The sequence below is a fragment of the Kryptolebias marmoratus genome, linkage group LG4 (genome assembly GCF_001649575.2).
Source record: "Kryptolebias marmoratus isolate JLee-2015 linkage group LG4, ASM164957v2, whole genome shotgun sequence".
Lineage (NCBI taxonomy): Eukaryota > Metazoa > Chordata > Actinopteri > Cyprinodontiformes > Rivulidae > Kryptolebias > Kryptolebias marmoratus.
In genome coordinates, this window is record NC_051433.1 from 12,894,543 (window position 1) to 12,919,850 (window position 25,308).

The following is a 25,308-nucleotide window of genomic DNA, read 5'->3' on the forward strand; positions in this document are numbered from 1 at the left end:
ACAGTTTGAATGTTTTTTCAACTCTAGTATAACCCTCGGAATGAATACAAATCAAACCCTAATTCATCTCCAGTCAGTAATATGCTTAAAGGCTGTTCATAAGTTGCCTTTTCAATTTTTCAATTTGTTTTTAAATGATTCAGTTTGCCCTTGTGTTTGTTAGTATGCCCAAAATTGTTCCTCTGTCTTGAGAACAAATAAATTTAAAATTAAAAGGGAAAAGTTTTCATCAGGTGTAAAGGGGTTATAAACAAAACAGAAAAAAATTAAATAGTTTAATTTATATTTTAAGACTTTTCATAATAAAATAATAATGTTTTCATTCATATTTAGGAGCTCAAAAACCTTCATGCACCACAGTATTTTATATAGTTTTTCACATATTTTTCTTACATGCTAAAAACCTACCTATTGGTAAAACCAACATGTTTTATTTCAGTCAAAATGAGTTTTTGCTCCGTTATGTGACATAAAGATGCACACTGTGCTGTAAAATACCAAGTTTTCCAGTTACTCGACTGTTTTAACTGATTTTAATGCCGCCCAGATTCTAATCATAAAGCTCAAAATTGATTTTCTCACGGCAGCACACAACCTGAGAGAACAAGTTGTCAACAGTGTCAGAAGTAAACACACTGTTCTTTTTTCAAGTGTATTTGCAATGAACTTTATGGGTTGTGAGTGTCCTGGGTACAGTATTGATCTTAGTTTGAACTTCAACTTGTGATTACTTTCAAACTTTCTAAAATGTGCCCTAAACTGAGAGTTCCTCAGTTGGTCCAACATTTACAGTTTTCACAATCCAACACAGTTTATGACCTAATATTTCTTATGTGAAGGACAAATAATGGCTTCATAGAAAAATGATTCAAGTATAGTCTTACATTCATATTAATAAAAGATAAGTTCATTATATCTCGAGGGAGCCAGCGTGTGATTACTAATCCCATTAAATTAATTCAGATATTTAGAATCAGACACATTAATCCCCCCTAAAACTTTTCATTATGTGACAATAGAGATTCAGTAGCATTCAGATCTGGATTAGTTATACAGCTTTTTTGTTAAAGCTTTAGTTTTTGAAGACAGCCACAGAATTTCAGTCTAAGAATCATTAACATATAAAATGCCTCATAAATTAAAAATTCAGTTTTAATTGCACTCCTCAGAGTTAGAGAAAAATGTTTACTCACTTTGTCAACAGTAAAGAACTGAGTACAACAGTATCTTTTTCTGGTGTGATACACTAACCGTTTTGTCTGGTGTCAATATTTTCTCAGTAGGGACACTCACTGTTTAAGGAGAAGACTGCAGCAGTTGTGGTACAAACAAAGACATATTACACTGATCGACCAAGTGTCCCCATCTTTTCTCTTTGTTATGAATTGAATCCATCAGGAATCGTTTTACAGAAGCTGCCATGCTGAATTTTTGAAAGTCTGCGTGTTAGCAGTGTGGGGCTTTTAGTCCTTCCTACAACCACGGTACCACATGAAGTTTTTTATGAGCATGAAATAACTAATTACACCTAAACTTGCTAGAAAAATTTATATTTTGACACACAGCAGCAAGGTAAGGATTAAGTGAATTCACTCGAGTTAGCCTCTGGAAAATAACAATCAGAAGTGTATTTTTTTTTTTTTCATTTTACCGACACCAGTATTAATGTCTTGTTCATTTACATGGAGGGGGCGGGACCTAAAACCAGCCAACAGGAAGTGTTGGTCCTGTTCTGGCTTTGACTTCTGGATTCACATCAGATGTCTATCCATATACAGTCTTTGAGCATAAATAACTCTTCTGGTGGCATTAAGTGCTTTTGAACCACAGGGAACCACTTTGTCATCCTTACTTTAGTTTGAAATAGTTTGCCCTTTTTTGTACTGTGGCTGTAGTCCTTAAAACATTCTGTTTTCGCTCCTGCTTCAGAGTAAGTCCATTATTGACTCAATAGGATACTTGAGCGATGTAAAAGGATTTAGTTGGTCGAGCTAGTTGAATGCTCTTCTAGCACCCACACTATTAATGCTGTATTTTTATTGCCAAAGAAGAAAATACTTTACTTTTGCTGTTCCTGCTAAGATGCACTCCTCTTTGAACTTGCAGCACAAAATAGACTGATATGTTGTATGAGTCTCAGCTCCTATAATGTTACTCCTCCTTCTGAATATTTGTCGTGCTTTTCCAAACACCGTTTTAAAAATTAAAACAAAGATTCAACACACAGCTCCAAATAGAGTCCTTCGTTGTTGCTGGTAAATGTCCCATGCATAAGTGACGTGACTGTGTGGACCATCAGCAGTGATCACCTGGTGGTGTGACAGCAAACATGTTAGTCCTTACTGCTCCAAAGTGAGGCTCTCAGTCCTTATGACCTTCAGACTTTTAACTGTTTATAACAGTTTGGTATGAATCCATGTATAGTTACAACCCGGTGCAGTTTGGCTCACTGTAATCAAGTGAGTGAAATGACATTTCTGAAGAAAAACCTTAAAGTAGGACATGTCAGATGAATACAATGTAAGGTGACCAATGTGCAGTTTTATGTGCAATATTCAGAGTTGCCACAAAATGTTTTGAGAAAATGAATAAATATCTGACAATATATTTTTAGCATTCATAATATAGAAAATACATTTTGCTGAGAGTGTATTTTATCCAATCACTGGCAGTTTCTTGAGATTTGTATTGTATTGGTCACAGATTAGAAGAAGCACAGCCCTAGTCTATACAGCCCCCATCACTATTGTACCATTTTTATATAAATTTATGACCAGTTTTTATCTGTTGTACTAAACATGGCAAATGTGTGCTGTTGGTTCGGTTTTTAATTTTATTGGTTACTAATAGCAGATTTCTAGAGATCATCGCAAGACCTCCTGATATAGTGTTTTACAACAAACAGTGGGTTTCTGACCCCATCTTTGTTAACCACCAAACTATAGTCTCATTATTAACATCCACTGAAACGCCACCACCGAACCCCCACAGCTTGGTAATGAGGAGCTTTTGTTTTGTAAATTTTTCAGTCTCACACGTTTTTGTGAGAATGCATCTCTATATGCAGCAAAACAAGCAAAACAATTATATACTCTAAATAATTGTGTCCAAATCCCCGAAGTTTAGGGTTTTAATGCAGTGGTTTTAGATATAAATATTGTCTGAAACTTTAAGTTGATAAGTAGTGGGAACTGGGTCAGGAATCCAACTGAGACACATGCATGCTGACATTTGCATACACCAAAATATTTTTGCGTTGAGAACTGCCAGAAACTGAATCTGGGACACTGGTTTAATTATTATCCCATAACTCATTGCATTTAAAGTCCAGTCTCTTTGTAATCACTTGAGCTCCCCTCTCCATCAAGAAATGGCAGAAACCGTCACATTCTGTGGGAAAACCACACGTGCATGTTGATGTTACAGTTAAACAGAAGAAGCAATTCGAAAACTTATTTCGGTTAAAATTTATGTTAACATCCTTTGCAATATTTATACTTCTGAGGCAAATTTTCTTATTTCATTCATTGCCATTCTAGTTTTGTTTTTTTGTTTTTTTCCATTATGTATTGACAAATAATGCTGTGCTTTTAACTGTTTTTCACTGTTAAAAGAGTTTTATGACTGTAAAATATGTCATTGCAGCTTTAAACACTACAAAAATGATGCAATTTGCAGCATAATTTGCTAACAGCAGCACAGTGAAACCCTAATTTAATTTAAAGGATTTGAACATTAATCTAAGCTTTGGAGTTTGGCTGTTAATAATGTATTACTTCTTTATTATACAAAGTCTGCATAAAGCTTACAAATTCAGCAGCAAATGCTTTGCAGGACAAAAAAAATCATTGCAGTACCACCCATGCACATGTGTTCCTTAGATCATGCCCTGATCCTGCAGTGTATATAAAGATTTAATGTTATTCACTTTGCACTACTCTCCTGCATCCTTAATAACACTTTGGCTCCCTGCTGTGCTTAACACTGCTCCAGCACACCTGGTGAGAGACTCTCAATAAGCAGCTTGAGAAGAAATTTATTAGCGATTTCCTGACAACCGCTCAACATTTTGACTTGTCTCAGTTTGTTTTTATGAATTCCTGTTTCCCTGCTTGGCAGACTAAAATCAAAGTGTTTTATTGAGATTGCTTCCAAGTAGTTGTTTGTAGAGGTGGTTGTGTGGAGCAGACAAACTGACAGAGAGAAAGCGAGAGGTATTGGAAGGAATTTCAATGTCTTTGGCCCAATTTGCAAGGAGTTAATAAACCGCTGCAGTTCAAGCATCCTGATCCTCAAACTGCAGTGCTCAGTTGCTGTATGTACTGCATGGTGTTACCGCATCTCCTTTATCTGCATCAGCTGAAGTTTGATTCTGACTCCACTTTTTCAGTGGATATGCTGCATGATGTCTAACACCTGTCAACAAAGGCATGAAGGATGGCATGTAGGAAACTCACTGCACCAGAGTAACAAATGCTCTGCATCACAGCATTTAATGTACGTCTCTGCACCTCCCTCCTTAGCTTTTCTTTTTACACGTTTAACGCATAAGCCATTTAAATGGTTTCTGCAAAAGAAAAACCTGAAACCATTTAATGAAATAATTTGTTTCTTTAAGTAAAAGACTGGATCAAAATAAAGCCATGAGATTTGAACCAGCTGTCATTTTATAATAAGAAATAGATTAATAGTGAAAATAGTGTTGTGGAAAACATTTTAACTGAGGTAAATAAAAGGTGTCAAAAGGAGAAAAGGACATGTTTTTGTCTACCTATGTTATAGATATGGCCAAGACCAAAAGCAATCTGTACAAGATTATACTTTCCCTGTTATTATGAGACAGAGAAAGCAGCCAGCTGAGTGGGAGAAAACCCAAACATTGTGGCGTGTTGTGCTACATGACAGAAACTGGGCAATATAGCTTATATCCTGGCTTGGTTTAAAGCTAACTTACACAGAATATGGTGGATTACTTCTGGCTTCAACATACATAAAGCACTAAGTTAGAGACTTGTGTGTTTTTTGTTGTTGTTTTGTCTGGAGCCTAACTTCATAGCAACATCTTTAGCTCAGTAATCCGACTGAATGGTCTGACATCTTTCAGTGCAACAAATTAGAGAAATATGTTGCCATGACCTAAGTGTTCTGAATCTGTGGCACATTTCTGAGCTCAACAATGTAATGGCGATCTAAGAGGTGAAGAAATGTTGGGAAGCCAGCTTCCTCAATCTCTGTCTTAACTGGAGCATTAAGAGCAGTCATAGGTCAGTATGGCAGTACTGGAGAGGCCGTGGATGCGGGCTTAGTGTAAAGACATCACAAACCAAAGAGCCTCTGCTCAGAACAGCAAGTTTCTTCACTACCTGAGCCTCATGAGGTTCAAGCTGTCCTCCCATGTGTTGCTTTAACTCCTGACATCTGGAAAAAGACATTGCTCCATCAGAATATATAACATCTTAATAGGAGTATGTGTTGTGAATGACTCTCAGCTACAACCACACCAAATCTTAGCACAATGTCTGGACTTATAGTAGTTTTTATGTTTTTAAAGCCAGTTGGCTGTGCCAGCCATCTTGAATTGTGTTAACTCCGACAGTTAATCAGTTGTAGATGTGCATCTAGTAATCACTTCTGGTGAGTTTCTTTAAAATTTGTCCAGCGGTTTATGAGATATTTTGGTAACAGACGGGCAAAATCTTTATTGTTTGCCTTCACCTTTCTGTGGTGGGCTGTAATAATGCTTGAGTTTGCATATATATCATCCATGCTAAACTAATAACAGATTATCTGGCTGTAAAATTTAAATTAAATGTTTCTAAATAATAAATAGCATCAGTACAAGTGAGCAAAAGTATAAGATTTTTCACAATTCAGCAAAAAGTAAATATCTGCATGCATGCCAAGGATTCTTTGTTGTCATTATTTGATCTGTATCCCACCCTCTGTGGGTCCCTTGCTGCTAAAAGGTTCTATTTTTGGCAGCAAATTCTCCGTGAACCTTTAGCGCTCGAACATCCTGTTGGCAGACGATGTGTTTCGTGTCCTGGCTCATAACCTTTAACAAGTGCCAACATTGTACTCACATGTATACACACATCTAGCAAGCTAAAGTAGAGAATGAAGCCATGTTTGGACTTTAGCCGATAAAAACATCGAGTAGACAGGGATCAGCTTAAATAAAGCAGATAAAGTAAGTGATGTTATATTAAAAGTGCAGAAAATGAGATGAAATAAAGACAGCAGGAGGACAGCAGGATGGGAGTTTGCAGCAGAGAAGTGGTGGAGGAGCAGAACAGGAGACAGAGTGTGCAATGTGCTTGTATTTTGCTGATACAGATCAGTTTTCATAAAGATCCACATGACTGCCTCATAACAAGGGGATGCAGAGAGGAATGAGATAGAGATATGAGGCGACAGCAAAAAGAGACATGAAGAAATTGATAAATAGCTGCTTGCCCTCCCTGCAGCTGCTTTCTTTGTTTTTTTTTTCCTGGCTTGTGTTTTTCCCCACTGAGCTTTATGTGATTATCCTAACTGTAATTTAGAAAGAAAAATAAATTTCAAGGACAATAGCAGTGATAAAAAGAGAGTTTACAATTGAATCAGTGGCTGGATGAAGAGTTTTGGGTTGGGTAGTTCAGAGTTTCCCTGCTGTTCCCTGCCCACTTTACTATGGCTGTCCCCAGAGTTTCACCTCGGCTCCTGGCTCCTCAGGTTCCCTGACTGACAGGGAAAACTGTGGTGGTATCATCACTCCTTATGCTGAAGACTGGCAGGGGGCCAAGCATGAGGCTAAGATGCTGCTGAGCCTGTCACTTGTTCTGTCTTCTCTAACTTACTGAATGACTGATCAAATAGTTGACTGGGGGCTGAATGGGAGTGAATCAGGTGGAGTGGTAACTGAACACTTGAAAGCTGTGTATACTTTTGAAAATATGACGACAAAAGAAACAGCAGTCAGTTTAAATCACTGTTATGAATGTTTATTTTATCTATGCATGTTTAACACAAACATATATAACATTATGACAATTTACCTAATATTGATTATTTCTTTTTCTGCTGACACAACAGCCTTAATTCCTGGAGACCTTCCCTCTGTTAAATCTCTGAAGGTATTCTGCGGTGTTTTGCACTATTTCATCAGTGTCAGAACCTTTAGGTTCTGTAATTTGAGAGGTGGGGGCCTCCATTGATCAGACTTTATTGTGCAGGACAACCCACAGTTGCTTGATTGGATTGAGACATGGGGAATTTGGAAGCTAATTCAACTTGTTGTGTTCCTCAAATGAATCTTGAACCATTTTGGCAGTGTGACGGGGCGCATTATCCTGCTGAAATAGGCCAACACCATCGCCAGCAAATGCTGTTTTCATGAAGGGGTTTACTTGGTAAGCACCAATGTTTAGAGAGGTGATATGTAACATTTACATGGATGTCAGGTTCCACTCGACTGTCTCCTGGTTCACTGGTTTCTTTTCTTTAATGTTCTGCAGTCGTGGAAATGACCCAGCCCTCTTGCCATCACTTTGTTCTTTTTTAAAATTCCTCAAAACCCAAGCTCAACATTTTTTCCTTCTTTGAACACATTAACTACAAGGATAAAATATAAATTTACTGGATAATTCATGACACCCACAACTAGGTCCTACTGTAAGGAGATAATTAATGTTTTTTCATTTCAGCTGTCAGCAGTCATAATGTTATGGCTGATTCATGTGCCACAAGCATTAAAGAGCATGGAATCATAAAATCTACAAAGGCAGCAATGCATCTCTGTAGGTGTTTGTATTTTTGAACAAAACCTGTGTGAAACGATCATTAAAATACATTTTCTATTTCAGATTTACTGTTTTACCTGTCACTGACCTAAAAGTATGTCTCTCACATCCTCATAATGGTTCACCATTTATTTTCAGTAGCAGCTGGAAACTCAAAATATACAATTTCCATTTAGAAAAAACTGTAGAAAATGCCAAACTTCACAAGAAGTTTAGTTTTTTTACTCTAAAACAATTTTACTAAAAGGGAGCACACCTTGGATGCTATAATACTGTTTTGTATTTGTTTTTGTTTTTTTCATTTCAAGACCAAACATTACTTGATTTCCACTTCCAATATTTAATTCCCGAGGCCCTATGTATCCAGTGCTACTCACCAAGTAAAGGGACAAAAAGACACATTTCCCCCAAACTGTGGCTTTAAAAACTTTGCAATAATTTAATATTAAATTGTAACTGACTTCAGGGTCAAAATGTGTCTTTTACAGCTTGTTGTCAGGAAACGTAAGTTTTTATTATGAGTTGGAACAGAAATATGACCTGTCGGCCCTTTAATGACAGCAAACACTAAAGCCACACTGTTCACGGTGGCTTGATGTATATTACACCTAAAATATTGAGAAGGCAACATTTTCAGTGGACCTGAAGGCAACAAATGGTCTACTGGAGTGTAACGCCCAGAAAAGCTGCAACAAGAAAGGCTTTTCTTTTTCAATTCATTACAGCGTCAACCACAGTGAACACACCATTTACAATTCTACAACACTTAAACAAGGACTTTGACGTCTAGAAGGCAACATTTAAACCTTTGAGTCACTGCCTGTGTCTTAATTTTTTTTTCATCAATTCAAATTGTGAGTGAATGAATGACAAAGTGCAAAGAAATAACTGTGCAATCTGATTAGCAGGTTACAGATTCATTCGGTCTTATCACTTTGGGGTTACAGAGTTTCTTGCTTAACTAAAAGTCCCAGCTCATCAATTAGTTAGAGTTTTGCAAATTTGTAGTAGTACTACACTACATTAGGCGCAGTGACTCATAGTATTGCAGCTAAAAAGTGAAGTGATAACTTGCTTCCAAATTTATATGAAATAACTTGATTCCTACGTTTAGGTGATTTACTACAATATGTTTAGTACATGTGCACAATTATCAGCATCATCAGCAGATATTCACAAATGAATTGAGCAAAGTTTAAATGTTGTTGTAATTGGTGCTTTTTGATATGTTGTATGAAGTCAATATTGTTGCTCATATAGTAAAATTATAGGTCTTAGAAAAATAAAACAGATTATATTAAGCACATAAATGGCATGATTCTTTCCAGTGACTTGTGTGTTTGGGTGTGTATGTGTGCTGTTATGTGTGAGCTTGTGTTTGAATCAATCCTAAATGGCCGCAGGGTTGCAGAGATATTTGATTCTACAGCAGAAGTGAGGAGATCTATTTGCTTTTTTTGTTTTCTCCTTGGAAGTTTTACCAAAACAATTTCTTTTTAGGGTAAGTTGATGCAAAATCTCCATAAATCAATCCCAATGGTCATAAAGGGAGTTTTGACTCAAAGGTATAAAAGCAAAGGCCAGCAACAGGCCTCCAACCTCACCCTTTGTGCCCCAGATCTTCAAGTGATCCTTGGCTCTCACACAACCTTTCCCTGGCCGCATTTATAATGCATTAAGGCATTATGCAATGACCATGAGTCCAGGACGGTTACAATAGTGTGGCAGCTGTCAAAGCACCAGGACACCAATTACTCCGTACGGCCATGTGCCACTGCTAACACCTTTCTCTGACTTTCACCTTCTTATGTGCCTCTGTGGTGCAGAAAATGAGCAAGAATGAAAGCAGAAAAAACAAAAGACATACATGAAAAACAGCAGTGATAAAGAAAAGTGGAGATTTGTTGGATGATTTTAATGAGGAAAAGAATGTGTGAAAAGAGAGAAAGTGTAAGAAAAAACAGGCAACACTCAGAATCAGGGGCAGCTTTGGATTATTAAAGATGTCCATAGTTCACACCATCTGTCAAGACTGTTTGCCATTCTTCTGTAAATGGATAAAAAAAATGTGTATCAATAAATAAATACTCAAACTGAGCTTAAGGGGTGATTAAATCGTTCCTCAAGCTGATATTTTACATCATTTATAATTATTCCTAAGTTCAATTGTTTTGCTCGTGTAATATTTTCCCATTCAAGCAGGCTGAAACCAGCATTCACTGGGTGAATGGCTGACAGCCAGACAGTCACATAAACAGATCAACATACGCATGTTCTCACCTGTTACAGTAACGCTCATTGCACATTTACGTGTTGCAGTTGGGTTTCTAGTTCATCTTCCTCACATTTCTGTGGACAGAAGGAAAAAAAGTGGAGCATTTTTGTGGAGACACAAGGGAATGCAGGAAGAAGATTTAAATACCATGCTGCATGTTTTCTATCTGTTTGTGCATCACCTGTTTATTTTAAAAAATGCTGGAAAGCTGACTGAAATGAAAAACTCAATGATTTGCATTTTATCCATCTATCAACATATAAAAAGCAGAAACTGAGGATATACTTGCTTAAATTAGCAAGCCATCCCTTTAGAAAGTTTTATTTAAATCCCATCTTATGTTACTTCAATCTACAGTCATAAAACAGTGTAAAATAATAATACCATTATTTTTCCATTTTTTTACAGATCTTTTTGTTTTCTGTCCTTTCCCATCGTGTATTGTGAAAGGATGCTATCCTGCTTTGTACATTTATACTAACCCCAAACATATTTTGTTTCATACCGTATATTTGAATGACATAAAGTAACATCCAGAAAACTGTAATGCATGGAAAAGACATTCAAAATGTCATTTGAATGAAATACTATTCATACAATTTTGTAGAATTACTGTATGTAGGTTGCTTTAAAACCTAAATATATATTTTTACATTAATGGGGCTTTTTCAGTTGTGCAAATCAATCCTTCATAATTTCAAAAAAACATTTTTACATTTTTGCATTTTTAAAACTACAGTAATGTTTTCCAGATTACTTCAGTTTATTGTTAACAGGGCCAAACATACCGAAGAGTTTTTGGATCTCAAAATGTCACCTGAGAATCCAAAGATCATATTTTCATTTCTATTTGCTGTCTTGCCCTTTGTATAGAAATTAAATTTTTCAGATCCTCTTTGTAATTTTATTGTTATTAATATTGTAAATTTCCTTCAGATAGACGAGAAAACTGCTTATTCTACTGTATTTTATTATGCACTGCAGTTGATGAAATGTCCAAGTTCTTTCGAATTTAACTCCATAAAATGCTGCTCTTGAACTGTGCTTATTAGCACCTTTCTAGCCGTCCAGGCTACTCAAAGCACTTTACAACACAATCTGTGTCCTCATTTCCCCATCCACACACATTCATACAACACTCTACTACATCTCTACAAAACTAATCTGAATAAATCATTCTATAGAGTCTAATCAGTGCTTCAAACTCCATTCATACACCAATGGGGCACATCAGAGGCAATGAGGGGTTCAATGTTTTGCCCAGGGACACTTCGACACGTGACTGCTGCCAGGAATCAAACCTCCAACACTTTCTAACCACTGAGCCCCGAAAACTGCAAATTTTTCTCAACAGTTTTTGTGACCACCTTACACATTTTCACCTCTGACAGAAAAGCCTCAGCTGTTGTGGATCCAATAATGTTATTGACTTGTTGCATTTACCTTGAGCAGTAAATTGCAACAATTTTGTTCTTTCTTTCCTAAACTGTTTGAATTAAGTTGCTTGTACAAACTCAAAATATGTAAAATTGTAAAATTGTTTTTTTTGTACTATGATCAAATAGAAGTTAATGTTCGATGGTTTAAAAGTTATAATTGTCTCTTTGTAGTTTAAGGAAACTTTTTTCCCCACAATATAAGGAGGTTGGATTTCTTCTGCTTTAAGCTGCAGTTTTAAAGCACTCACTAAATAGATTTATATTTAAACATATGTGGCCCAAAAAGATTAAAATAAAGGCCTAAAAATCCTTAAAGGAATGCATATCGCCCACTGACTTTCATTTTGTGACCTCAAACACAGTTTTTAATATTTCCTCTTCAAACCTTTTGAATCAGGGTTGTATGAAACTATTTAGAGTAAGCTATTTTCATGAAACATACAAACCAATTTTTTTTTCTATTTTGTCTTTTTTGTTTAACACACTAGAGCCGATACAGTAACTGTAATGGAGTATAATACCTAACACTTCTTTTGATTGTATTTTATATACTGAATGCTGAAGATGGGAAACTGTACCTTATTGTCATCATTTTAATGTTTTTTTTTTATATCTCTTTCAGGTACAAGAGTGGTTATGTCTGAACTGTCAGATGCAGAGAGCACTGGGAATGGACATGACCACACCACGCTCCAAGAGTCAGCAACAAATCCACTCTCCTTCTCATTCACCCAACCCTGAACTTAAACCTGATCCTTCAAATCAGCCTGCACCCCCAACACAAGCTCCTCCTCAAACACAGCCCCCAGCACAGGGCCATCCTGGACCTGGCCCTACCAAACAGACTGGTCCAGCTGGCCCCGGTCAGCAGCAACGGAAACTGCCTCCAGGGGCTGTCCCTCTTCCCGGGATGGCCAAGGCTCCATCCCAGCCTGATCTATCCCGAGGGTCTCCCGCCCACCAAGCCCAGCAAGCACGCCAGGACCAGACCCGCAGTGCAGGGAGTTCCCCTTCCCGACAACCCCCACCCCCTGAACAGACCTTTGGAAAGTTGTTTGGCTTTGGTGCTTCTCTGCTTAACCAAGCCACCACTCTCATATCTGAGACTACTCAACCCCAACAGCAGCCCCCAAAACCAGCTCCTAAACCTGGGGGGCCACCTGGTCCAGGACCTGGAGCTGGTAAACCGTCAGGACCACCCCCTGCACAACAAGGGCCTCGAGCTCCTTCACAGCAGCAACAACAGCATGCCGCTCCAGACTCCTCTAAGCCTAAAGCCTTTTGCCCGCTCTGTAAAACATCCCTCAACATTGGCAACACAACAGAGGAACCCAACTACAACACGTGCACACAGTGCCACTCCAAAGTGTGCAACATGTGTGGATTCAATCCCACTCCACACCTAGTTGAGGTAGGATTTTAAGTTGATCTGTTGGCTATGGTATAACAAGGTGTTGGGTGCTTATAAGCTGTTTTGCACAGAATAGTTTCGCTAAATTAACAGATTTATCAACACATTTGTTTGAAGAAAAATGCTGTATCTTGTATAACAGGCTTGCTTTTTAATCAGCTCATTATAGCCAAGTCTTGAGATGAACATCTGGTAATTACAGATAATTACTGTGTGCGTACAGTAACTACTGTATTAGCTTTAGTTGCTCTTAATGGGTCAAAGGTGATTGCCTTGTTTTATATCAGTGGATTTTCTATTGCTTCTTGATATTACGAATTCTCCATTATTAATCATTCTCAGTCTTTATCACAAATAAGTTTCTTCTTCATACCTAATATATTTAAAGTATTTAATGCAAAGAACATTTCTGCAGAAGAGTGACTGACTGTATTTGTTGCAGCATGTGTTTTATAGTGTATGTTTACATGTTGCTATTGAACCTTGCCTCCTGCCTTCTTCTCCGTGTTTCTCAGTCGGCACCTGCTCGGTTCTGCTCTGTCAGGGTCTTTCATGTTGTTTCCCGAGTGAAGTCCAAACTGTGACTCACCTCATCAGTGACTCTACCCTGCAGCGGAACTGAAATGTATGATCAGTCAAGTACAGGAAACGGCCTTCTAAAGTTTGATTGAATTGATTATTTTGGTATTTATTAGTCACATCCAGGGGTCATGTGAGGGTATATTTCCTCTTTCTCTAAAGTCTCACCTCATCTTGCGTCATGGTGTGAGTTTAGATGGCAACAACAGGGATTTTCAGTAGCTTCCAGAGCCAAGCAATAACAGAGTTTAATTATGCAAATCAAGTCCAATTGAATGATAGCAGTAATAACAGGCTTTCTGCAGAGCTCGAGCTTTTTATGGGAGAGTCTTGTCTTTCCAGGCATCTGGTTGTCACAGCCACTCGCACAGACCATTCATAGATCGCTATGGAAACAGAGATAATTTGTTTGTCAGCCATCCCCTTTCATGTTTGGCTGCTGAGACACTGAAAGTCTCCAAAAACTTTCAGACCGCTGTTGTTCGGTTTTCATGACAGATGCAGTTCTTGGGTATGTTTTGGTTCTGCTCCACAGGCTCGGCCTTGCAAGTCAGTTCAACAATGGGTGCATTCTATTCAAACCTGTAAATAGCTTTTGTTATTATTCTGTGGGAGCTGGGTGGCTGGTCACTTAAGAGTGGGCAATAAACTTTAGAACATAATGTGAGGCTTTCTGTGCTTTGAAGCTCGTTGCTCAGTGAAATTTCCACAGCTTTTTTGGCACAATCATCGTCCTCAGCCTCTCTCATTCTCCCCAAAGTGCCATGTTTCTCTGCATGTGCTTTGTATTTGTATTTTTTTATTGTTTCTGTGCTAACTGTAATTAGTACTCACTATTTTAATATGGGTATGGCGACAAAGCTGTCAGAGCAAAAAATGCACCAACATTACTTCATGTCACACTGGCTTAAAAAAAACGGCAGAGGAGGAGAAATCTCAGGAGTTTGGAGCTGTTTCTTGTAGATTTCTTTCTGCTAATCTGTTAAAATAGTGTTTCAATAATAAGGAAAAAATCCATTTTATAGCTCATTTAAAATCCACAACACAACACAGACTTTTAGTTTGCTTATGCTACGAGTCACTGAGACAAGAAAAATGAAAGTGACAGAAGCTGTTGATGAGCAGCTGTTGTGGATTTTTCAGTCTTTGGCTCTTGTGGTATCAATCATACCATCAGTGTCCACCTCATGTTTCATATTTTGCTTCATTGCACATCAGATCGATGCAGATTTCACTGCCACACGTCAGCTCACAACTGAAGTGATTTGGCCTTTTCGCACCAGCCGAGCTGTGGCATGTTCTGTCTTAAATGTTATAAAAGTGACACTTCGTTGGCAAGTAACCACATGTAAGATTTAAATTTTCCACACCAGAGTCAAGTTGTAACATGCACCTTGTTTGAAAAAGGAAGAGGATCACCACTGCAGGTGCAATGTTTCTTCATACATTAGTCTGGAGGTCTGCTATTTGTGCCGAAACCTCCCCAAACAGTGACTAAAAATCCAGAATAAATAACTAAAATACAATCCTATCAGTTCTTTTAAACTGGAACTGACTATAGGAATGCCAAATTAGCTTTGCTTATTGCTCACTTTAGCTACACATGAAGAAATAGTACATTTTAGGATTTTGTTGTCAGTAGAACAAGTATATGTTAACACCAGGTTTATTTTCAGGATTTGTTCTTTTTCCTAATTAAAAAGGCATATTTTCAAAATGCTGCTTCTATATGCTGCTTTTGTTTATTCATTTATTCAACCATTGATGTTTTTTCTTGCCATAAGAATAAATAATTTATTTTCAACAAGGTCCTTTTTCAGTGTTGACAGCTAAGAAAAACAGTCTGCTGGGACAAGTTAATGTAAATGAGAGTAAAAACAAAAAAAAATGTGAGCTAAAGGTTCATAAAATAGCTTTGTTTTACATTGATATTAAGACAAATGTTTCTGAATGTAAAACTCTAAAAACATAATATTGATTAAATTAGTTCAGGTTCTGTACTGTGTCTGGACAAATCACCTGCTTTGATAATTGATCATGACTTCCCTTTATGGAATAATCTCTCACAGTCTGAAGAAATGTTTTGTTGTGTGTGAAAATCCAATAAGTGTTGGAAATACGAATGAAAAAGCACTTTCTTTCACGTTTGTTCTCACACAATGCATAATTCATTTGGAGCGAATTAGGCTGAGCTGCATCATAAGAAAAATAGCCTGCTTTCTTTTTAGTCTGTGATGAGATGATGAGACGCCGATGTCTGTGGGAGAACGAGTTGAAGAACGGAGGAGGAGGAGGAGGAGAGGAAGGGAAGAGGTGAAAGATCGGGGAGAAGGAAGAAAGTGAGAATCAGAGATAATGAGTGAGAGGAAGCCAACTGTTTGTCACATTGCAGAATATTTCACATCAATTAGTGCTGAAAGTCACGTGTGACTCTGAGTAAATAGGATGTCCTTGTTTTGGGACTTTAACTCCCCCATTATGCTTCTCAAGAAGATAAAAAACAAACTTGTGGCATCATCATCTCCCCAGACTTTAGTTGTAAATACAACATAAAGGGTTTTTACTGTTTGCTGCTCTATCTGATTTATGGTCAGTCATCATTCCTGGATTGCTTTGTTTTTCTGTCTCGCCTTTAGCTAGCATTTTCTACTCAACCTGGCGAAGCTGATTCACCAGACGTGTGCCATGGATTAGGTTTGGTTGCTATAATGCATTATGTCTCAGTTCCCAGAAGTCTCTCTATAAAACATTATTTTTTTTCCCCTGTCAGTTTTCTTATATGGCTAAATTTCTTTGTCCCCACACTTTGGCAGGCGTTGTGGTGTGATTCTCTGTGCCTATTATTATGATATAGAAGCATGCCCACCATTTCTAATGAGGTGGAGGCCCTGAGTGGGTCATAAATAAGGACTGAGCATTTCACACAGCTGTAGGAAAGGTGTAGAGAAACAGAAAACATAGCTCATCAATGATTCAGGTGTACATTATAAATAGTTCATGCAGCATGGAGCAGTGAAAGAACTGTGTTTGATTCTTCGTGTCACATAATGTCGATGCTTGTGTAAGCTGTATGCCCATGTAAGTATATACGTGAGAGGAGAAAGGCACAAAGCCGGTACAAAAGTCTGCATGAGTTTGTTCATTTCAAATATTAAGATCAAATATTATTTATAGGAAATTCAAATACCCTGCTTGCACAGACACTTGATTCTTTGATTTATGGCCTAAACATGGCTTTCCTGCTGGTTAATGAGACTCTCTGATCTCCTGGAACATTAGGGCAGATCAGACAAACTTGAGTTTGCATAAGCTGTGTGTCAGCAAAGTAAAGTTCAGTTGTGGTCTATTCTGGCTCTCATTAATGGTCACCATTTGATGTGCCAGAAATAATATGCATCAGAAATAAGCTTTAATGACAATGACACATGTATCAGTGAATGTCTCACAGTTTCACTTTCTGTCAGTTTGTGATAAGTGCCCACAGGACAGTCTCTACATAATAGCACACAAAGGCAGGCACACAAGCCCATTTGTGTGAAATGCACCTCTGTGGAGAAGCAGTAACAATTAGGCTGTTCTAAGAAAGAGTTCTTTTAACCGACTGTGACACCATCTGCAATAACTGTGTGGTGTATCCGCTCGTTTCTATACTGTAAGCCTTCAAACACAGAATGCAATAAATGTTTGCTTTTCACACATGAGCTGCTGATAAAATTGCACATAAAGCATTCACCTGCAAAAAAATTCCCTTACTCATATGGTGTGATGTTCATTTTGCTGCCATTTTGAGTCACAGATTGCCACTTTTAATCTATATTTTTTCACCCAGGACTGCTAAAGAGCTCAAAATCTCAGTGCCCTTGAAGGCGCAGCAGGTATACAGTGAACATATGTGGAACATGCAGCATTTGCAAGTGTGTCACAGACCTGCAAGAACACGGCTGCTGCTCTTACATGCACCCACGATACTGATGAACATGTGACTCTCATTCTCAAACATACTGAAAAGGTTTTCTGAAGGTTGGTACTAGCCTTCCCCTCCCTCAGGAGTCTCATACAAAGCCAGATGGCTGGCAGCGTCAGGCGTCCAAGCCTGCCGCGCTCAGGCTGGCTGCTCCCAAAGTGATGATGGTGCACCATCACATGAGTCAAGCACCCATCCAGTTCCAGTCAGCTGGTTACTGCTTTTATTATTTCCATATTTCTTTAAACTACTCATACAAACTGCTGAAGCACAATGTAAGGACCCAATATCTTTTGAGGGGGAGAAATAAAAAAGCATTTTTATTTGATCAATTTTACAACTGACTAGAAACTGGGTGCTTTTCAAAGAACTCTTTAAATGGTTATATTATTATAGTTCTAAAATGAAATATATATATATATATATATATATATGAAAATACTGAAAATACAGCAAATATAAATACACAGAAATCAAAATTTAAAAATACATACGTTTTACAAAATACTTTAAAAAAAACCTAAACCTAAACATTTCTGTTAAAGTATCTGGTGCTTCTGCAAAAGGCGTCCATATATTCTGTCTCTAATGGATCAGTTGCAACAATATAAAACTCTGACAGCAAACTCCATTAAATAAAATTTATTTATGAATATCAACAGGGCTGTCATAAGATGGCTCGAGGGGGGAGGGGGAGGTTAGTGGAAAAATACAGGATTGTAAACAAGAGACTAGAGTTTAGAAACACTAGAAATGCTTTATTTCCTTAAAACTTTCTTATTTTATTACATAAGGCTTTTCGTTTTTTATTAACTATTAAGCTTTAGGCATTTTAGCTCTTAAATTGGGTTTAGCCACTAGAACAATTTAAGTTTTTTTAATAGTTTAAAACACACCACTTTGTAATAGGGCTGCACATTAGTTTGCAAATGTATTGTCATTGCAATTTCAGTAAGTACAACATGAATATTACAAAGAGCTGCTTGGTCTGCAATAAATCATAGGCCATTATATTTCTAGTACCATGTGTTCATATTCTGTATGTTAATAATATATTTGGTCAATCCAATGGACTCTTACTGACCTTCTTTCAAGATTGGTATTTTTGTTTATTTTTTGGGAATCCTTGCATTTATCATATTTATTCTGTGCTTTGTCATCCTTGTGTTAAGTTGTTTCCCCCAGTCAGTTTTCTGCTCCTCGGTAACCTGCCCCGCCTCTCTCACCTGCCCTGATCATTAAGTCAGGTGTTTTCACTCTGTTGATTAGATCCAGCCTTTATATTCCCTTGGTTTTCCACTCCTTGCTGTGTGAGCATTGCCTGTCTTCTGTTTTGCTTCTTGTGATAATCTGAAGCTCGTGCTTAGTTCTCCAGTTAGTCTCCTGTTGCGTGTCAGGTTTTGCTGCCACGTAAGCTTTTGGTTTTTGAGTTTTTGGTTAAATAAAATATCAGTTTGTTTCTGGGCCCACAGTCTGTCTGCACCTAAACCTGACACCTTGATGCTCAAACCTGATTTAGCTAAAAGTGATGACAGAAGAAAAGGATGATAATGAGGTTTATTGCAATTAATATTTGTCATTGCAGCATTAAACAATATTACTGCACATTACAAGTTTTTCTTATCATGCAGCAATACATTGTAGTGTCGTTTTGGCATGTGGCATAATGATGCAATGTTTTCCTCTGTGTACCCAGTGTGCTGAATTCTGATGCTAAAGCATACATTTCTTGTGTAAAGTGGTGCCAGGGGTCTTGATTAAATAATTTATAACCCATCAGAGTGAGATTGTTTTGTTTTTTTCCCCTGCATATAAGGCAATATAATATTGAAATGTCAATAGCGTTGTGTATTTTTCAAGAATGTTTCATATAAACATATGCACAGATACAAATTCTGTGTATTTTATGGATGCTTTTGTTTTACTTATATTTATAAACTGGTGTATTGTGACCTCAGTAAAAAAGTCAGAATTAGATTTCTATAAAATATTTTATTGCTGTCTTGCATCATATTTTTTAGTTCTTTCTTTAATGTGTTGTACAGTAGTTCTCTTTGTGGCAGAGGGATAAAGTTTTGCCATGACATGCCATTTTTAAAATGTGACACAGATTGTTTTGTTTTCTTCTCTCTTGCTCCAGTTCATGATGTATCCATTCATGCGTTCTCCTTCACTTTGCACGTTTCACTGATTTTTTTTTTCTCCCCTTCTATTCACATTCCTCTTCTCACTGTCTGTGGGTCGTAGTTGCAGACTGCTTGTTGTTGACACATTGATTGAATTGGCTATTACTAATGGCTGAATCACCTGCATTTGACATTGCAACATGGGTACTTAGCCCTCTTTATTTGTGCTGTGTTGATTTAGCCACCGTACAAAGTAGACAGAGCATTTATAGGAAGTGACATTGGCAAAAAGATAAAGCGTGTGTGTGTGTACTTGTTATACCACAATGGCGTCCAAAATCTCACAACGACGGCGACATATGGTGGCTTCTTGTAAACATGGAGAGAAAACTGTGGGTACAAATATGTTTAAGGGTTAAGACTTTGTTTCAAGATTAGGAGTTAAAATCTGGTTATGGTTGGGTTTAAGTGGTTAAATCTCTGCTGATGACTCTCCCTCCCTGCGGGGTGATTGAAGCAATGAGCCAAAGCCAATGCGCTGGCCAACACATACCATTCCCGACTTTCCAGTCCCACATCAGCCCTTTGTTATTTTTCTGTTTTACTGCAAAATGTTCCAAAATAAAGGATTTTTAAACCTTTTTTTTGTTTTGTAGGTTAAGGTCTGAACATAGGTTGTCTTCTGTCCAAAACATTGGACTAAGGGTATCAGGCTTGGGAATCCATTGTGTCAATGAGGCAACCACATGGGGATATAAGAACAAATGAGTGTGGGTGGGGGCAGAGGGGAATGGAGCGCTTAACATAAGCAGCTAATTGTTGATTGTTACTAATCCATGTTCAGGAAGTGTAGTGAGCCCCTTGAGTATGATGCTTAGCCCCAAAACACCACTGTAAAGATCCACCCACCTAAATACATGCCATCTGAGAATAGTAAGCCTTGTTGGATGATGAAACGAATTCAGCGTCATTTTGACTTTGTTGGATATCTACATTAACTTCAACTAGACTAAAGGGAGCAAAGTCCAACGTTTTATCTCAATCATATGTTTTTGATAAGGCAGAAAAGCTTAGTTTGACTTTTACTCAGTACAGGTAATAACATTCAGTGTATGAATGTGCTGCAGTGTGACAGGAAAATGATGTACAGCAATGACTGCTTCCTGTTGAGCTTATGTGGCACCCAGCACAGATGGCATGCTGGTTTGGAGGCTTAAATGCCACTCACTCTCTTCTCTGGGACTTTTGTTTTAGGCATCAGGATTTAGGCTCAGACTAAGTTGCATACAGTTGGTCTTAAAGGGATAGTATGCTTTTTTATGTGGGGTTCTGGGCAAAGTGACAAGCTGATGCAAAAAGATATGGAGTGTGAAAAAACAAAAATAGTTATAGATATTTAAGCAAATACTATTTTATATTGATTTTTTTACATCACATTAGTTTTTTATTAAGTAGTTATTCTGCCACAGACTGACACAGGCTTTAGTGTAAAAACATAAAAATCTAAGTATGTAAATAAGCATCTAATACAAAAGTGATGTGGTGTAGACGTTTCTTGAAAATGGGGTTCACATAAGGCACTGCAAATCTTTTCTTTTGTGTTTCTCTAAATGTCCTCTCTCTCTCACCTTATGAGAAAATGTGCTTTGAGGCCTACAAGTGACCTTAACATAGGCTTAAACACCTCTTCAGAACTCATCATCTTCAAGGCCTGGTGGCTAGCTAATGAGTTTTAGCGATGCTCCAGGGGCTCCTAGCAGTGCAATGTCCATCCTCCCTGTCAGAGTCAAAGAAATGGGCTGTTGCAGTCTTCCTACCACTAAAACTGGGCCTTTCTGTCTCAACACATCACTTCACCCGCCTCATTGGTGTTCCTGCCCTCTTTTGGCCTTGTAGCTCCTCAGGCATGCAGCTACTCCCTAATGCTGGTATTAGAAAGGAAGGAGTGGGTCAGTTGAACGTGCTCTGCAAATACTAAAAGGCTGCTGAGACATAAGTGAGATTATAGACATGTAGTTGTATGTCAGGAAACACAAAAACACATTCAGGCAGAGTGAGAGCTTTAATGCAAGAGAGCTGGAAAATCGAGAGACGAAATGAAAGAGATAAAGCTCACTGATCACTCAGATATAACATTTAACCCCTTGGTAATCTCAGTGCTGCAGCTGTCAGGCAGATCTGGAGATGATCAGATCAGCTGGTGAGGGTCTGAGCTGCTGTCCTTAGCAGCAGCCTCACAGCAGTAGCATCGACTAGAAAAGCAGTGGATGATCATTACATTCAGTCAGGGAGATGGTCTTCCCACTTCCTCCATTAGTGAAGGCACTGCTCCTCCACCTCCAGCCCACATAGATGCACTTAGTCACATCTGTTTTCCTTCACTTTTAGCAAACATTCATTCACCAACCAACACATGAAAGGCTTTCAGTGCATTTGTGTCTTTGAAAAGATTATTGAGATGTACCCCAAACGTTAACTGATCATCGGATGTCATTTTTTACAAATCTACATGACGAAATGCATTTATTCAGTTCAAAAAAATGAATGAATATATATTTAATGTGGGTTTGTCAGTACCTTCCAAAATTGCTTGAATATCTATCATATAACTGAAAGTAGTTTTTTATTTGTCTCATTATGTTTATGGTAATGTTTATTTGTAGTGGTCGTTGAGGTTTATTTCTCATGGTGTTTCATATCATTGACATGCAGCTTACAGATAGGTTGTCATTAGATAGTTAGTGGGTTTAGACTGTCCTTTAAGCTCCAATTTAAATATGCATGTGTGTAAAAAGAAACCTGTCTGTAAAAGTACTGTGAGGTGAGCAGACTGGTTGTTTTAAAGTTGTCATTTTACTACAGTCTAGTGGTAAATTACAGCTTGATTAATTGGTTTGAAAGTTTAATGTGAGGTTTGTAAATTGTGTTTTTCTTGGTTCCTAGTTGCAGCTATGCCAGGCCAGACTACTATAAACTCATCTAAAATGAGACAGGGCATAGTAGACAGGCTGATTAGCCTGTTCCAGAGACAGACATATGTGACAAGATGAGACGCAGGACTTGTCCAGGCATGGCTTGCAGTGTTAAAAAGATTTGTTTGGCTGCAGCTTCATTACCATCAAATAAAACAGATTTTTCTTTAGACTTTTGTTTCTGACACTATCTGTATTATGATTTCGTCTTGGCTGAGTCATGCAAAATTCACATCTGAGTCTTTCATTTTTATGGCGTCACTCATCCTCTGTATGGCATTGCAGATAGACTGAAATGTTATCAACTGGTGCATACGCCTGACTTAATATTATTTAGCCACACACCAAGTCTATGTTTAATTATCTTACTGACATTAAGTCTGCAAGCTGATTGAAGTCTGCAAAGATGGAGATCAGTCAATGAATCAGATGAATCAGGCAATAAAACTGCACAGTGAAGAAGAACATAAAAACAAGATATTAAAATACTTTTTATGATAATGACTGCATCAGACAGTTTGACCAATGAAGGGAGATGGATTCACTGAAGCTTTGTGCTGTTGCTAAAAGATGCTTTTAAACTTTGAAAATGAGATTGTGATTGGCTTCCTGAATATTGTTTAGGCAAATTAGCAGAGCTGACCTAAAAAGCTTTAAAAAGTAAACAGTGAAATCCAACACTTTGCCTACAGAGCAGTTTAAAGCATCATTTGAATGATGTAATTCAAGTCTTCAAAGTCAAGAGAATATTGGGTTGTTCCTCACATCTGAGAAAGATTTTTACACCTTGGAGCAATAGTTAAGATATATCTAGCTGTGATAGAGGCAATGGATTAGGATTATTACCATACACATTTTTTTAAAAATAGAAACAATTGTTTGGTCTTTGTGATACCGTTTAGATGAGAGGTAATGCCATAGAAAAGGTTACCTAACATGCATAGGTTTTATCACAAGACGATCTGTGCAATTAGTTTTTTTTCAATGTCATATTGTGTAGTGTGTCAAATGCTGCTGTTTGAGCCAAGAGGTGAAAGACTTAGTAATATTGAAAACTATTCATGGTAATGTCTCAAAAAATACTAATTTATGCTGTTTCTCTTTTACGATATTCTGTAATTACTGACCAAAAAGGTTTTTTTAATTAAATTTCATGGCTGTTTTGGAGTGTTTCAAATGGTTCTATTAATAATAGAAATCTCAGTACACAGCCAAGACATTTACTCCAACCAGAACAGTCCACATGTGTTCGCTGGGCAAACCTGTAGCCCACGCTGAAACAAACCGAAACAGACACAATATGTAAATAAAGAGCAGGAAACATGACCTGAGCCAGTGTTACTCTGCCCCCGAAGGGACAGCAGAGGCCCACACATTTAATGGCTGATGACACATTGCTGACCTGCAGCAACACACTCTGCAGGAGAGACTGTGAGTCTTATTCACACGCACACACTCACACATATCACGTGTAGAGCGCCGCTGTTTCGGACACCACTAATCTTGTACAGTGCACACCTTGGTAATTTGTTTTCATAGTGCACTGTGCTTGTATAGATAATAAAGAAGGGTAGATATGGCTTTAAGGGCCTAGTTATGTAATAATTTCTTATTACTGTTTGTAACGTTTGATTGATAACCCCACCTTACGCTATTCTTAAAGGTTTAATATTTTAAAAAAATCATCTTATTGATCACAAATAAAATTGTTTTTTAGCTGTCATATACCTATTAATATTGCAAAGGCTTTTATATATTATGACCCCTGATATAGAGGAAGTGGAATCCTAACATTGTACTATAAAGATGTATATACTGTAGTTTTGCCCATGCAAAACCTCTTGGCATTGCCTTGTCATTGTATTCTAAATCTATTTTAAGATTGAATTCTTTGCTGGACTTTACATAAGTGGCTGTGACTATATTCCAGTCCTGCTTGCTCACTGGATGATCCTTCATTTCCTCTCTAATCCAGAGGCCTCACCACGTGTCCCCATTGAAGGAGTCCCAGGGGATTGACCTATATACCTGCTGACTCTTACTGACCTGTCACTGGTTTGGCCTGGCTCACGACTGGGACATGTGCTCAGTCACACCTCCCACTGCGCACTTTGTAGTCTTAAACTACTGTTCATTTAAGCTGTGCTTAATATAAATAGAAACGGTAGTTTAAAGAGCTCTAAAAGGCCTCGAGCACAAAACTCTGCCCTGATGATTTGAGATTGATAATCTCAGTGCTCCTTCAGTGGTGTCACGTGCGGTTAATCATAGCTAAATCAGATTAAATAAGCTTGAGTTTTCCATTTTTGTGTGTATGCATATGCATCTGCAGTGTGTGTACATTATTATCACTTCTGTTCTGGTTTGAACAAGAATGTCAGGGCATGTCTGGCCAACAAACTGGGTGACATATTTCCACACTCACCCAAAGCTCACCCTGTTCACACCTGCTTGGTAGCACAATCATGTGCATGTGCTAGTTAATAATTCACAGTGACCCACTGCTCCCCTGACCTTCACTTGTTACGAATTAATTATGACCTCCTCTGTCGTTTGCTTCATTAATCTCTGTGAGGAACAAAACTCGAAGGGTTATTATGATGATTTCGGCCTTTGTTGTTACAAAGTCCTGTTGCTGTTCTTTGTTGTTACGTTAAAGGTTGACGTGGCATCTGTTTTTGTTTCGTCTGTGTCAGAGACGATTTATACTCCGGTAATGAAATGATCAAAGTTGAAGGCTACTGTTAATTTATTTTAGGAA

At 37.8% G+C, this 25,308-nt stretch overlaps 1 protein-coding gene across 3 annotated transcripts in view; it reads left to right on the forward strand.

The window, feature by feature from the left end:
- bsnb (bassoon (presynaptic cytomatrix protein) b) overlaps positions 1–25,308 on the forward strand; it is a 73,401-nt gene that overhangs the window by 17,034 nt on the left and 31,059 nt on the right. For all 3 annotated transcript variants that reach the window (XM_017435455.3, XM_017435456.3, XM_017435457.3), the window contains exon 3: positions 12,118–12,906. In XM_017435455.3, the coding sequence (XP_017290944.1) occupies positions 12,118–12,906 (789 nt within the window). The remainder of the gene's footprint in view (positions 1–12,117; positions 12,907–25,308) is intronic.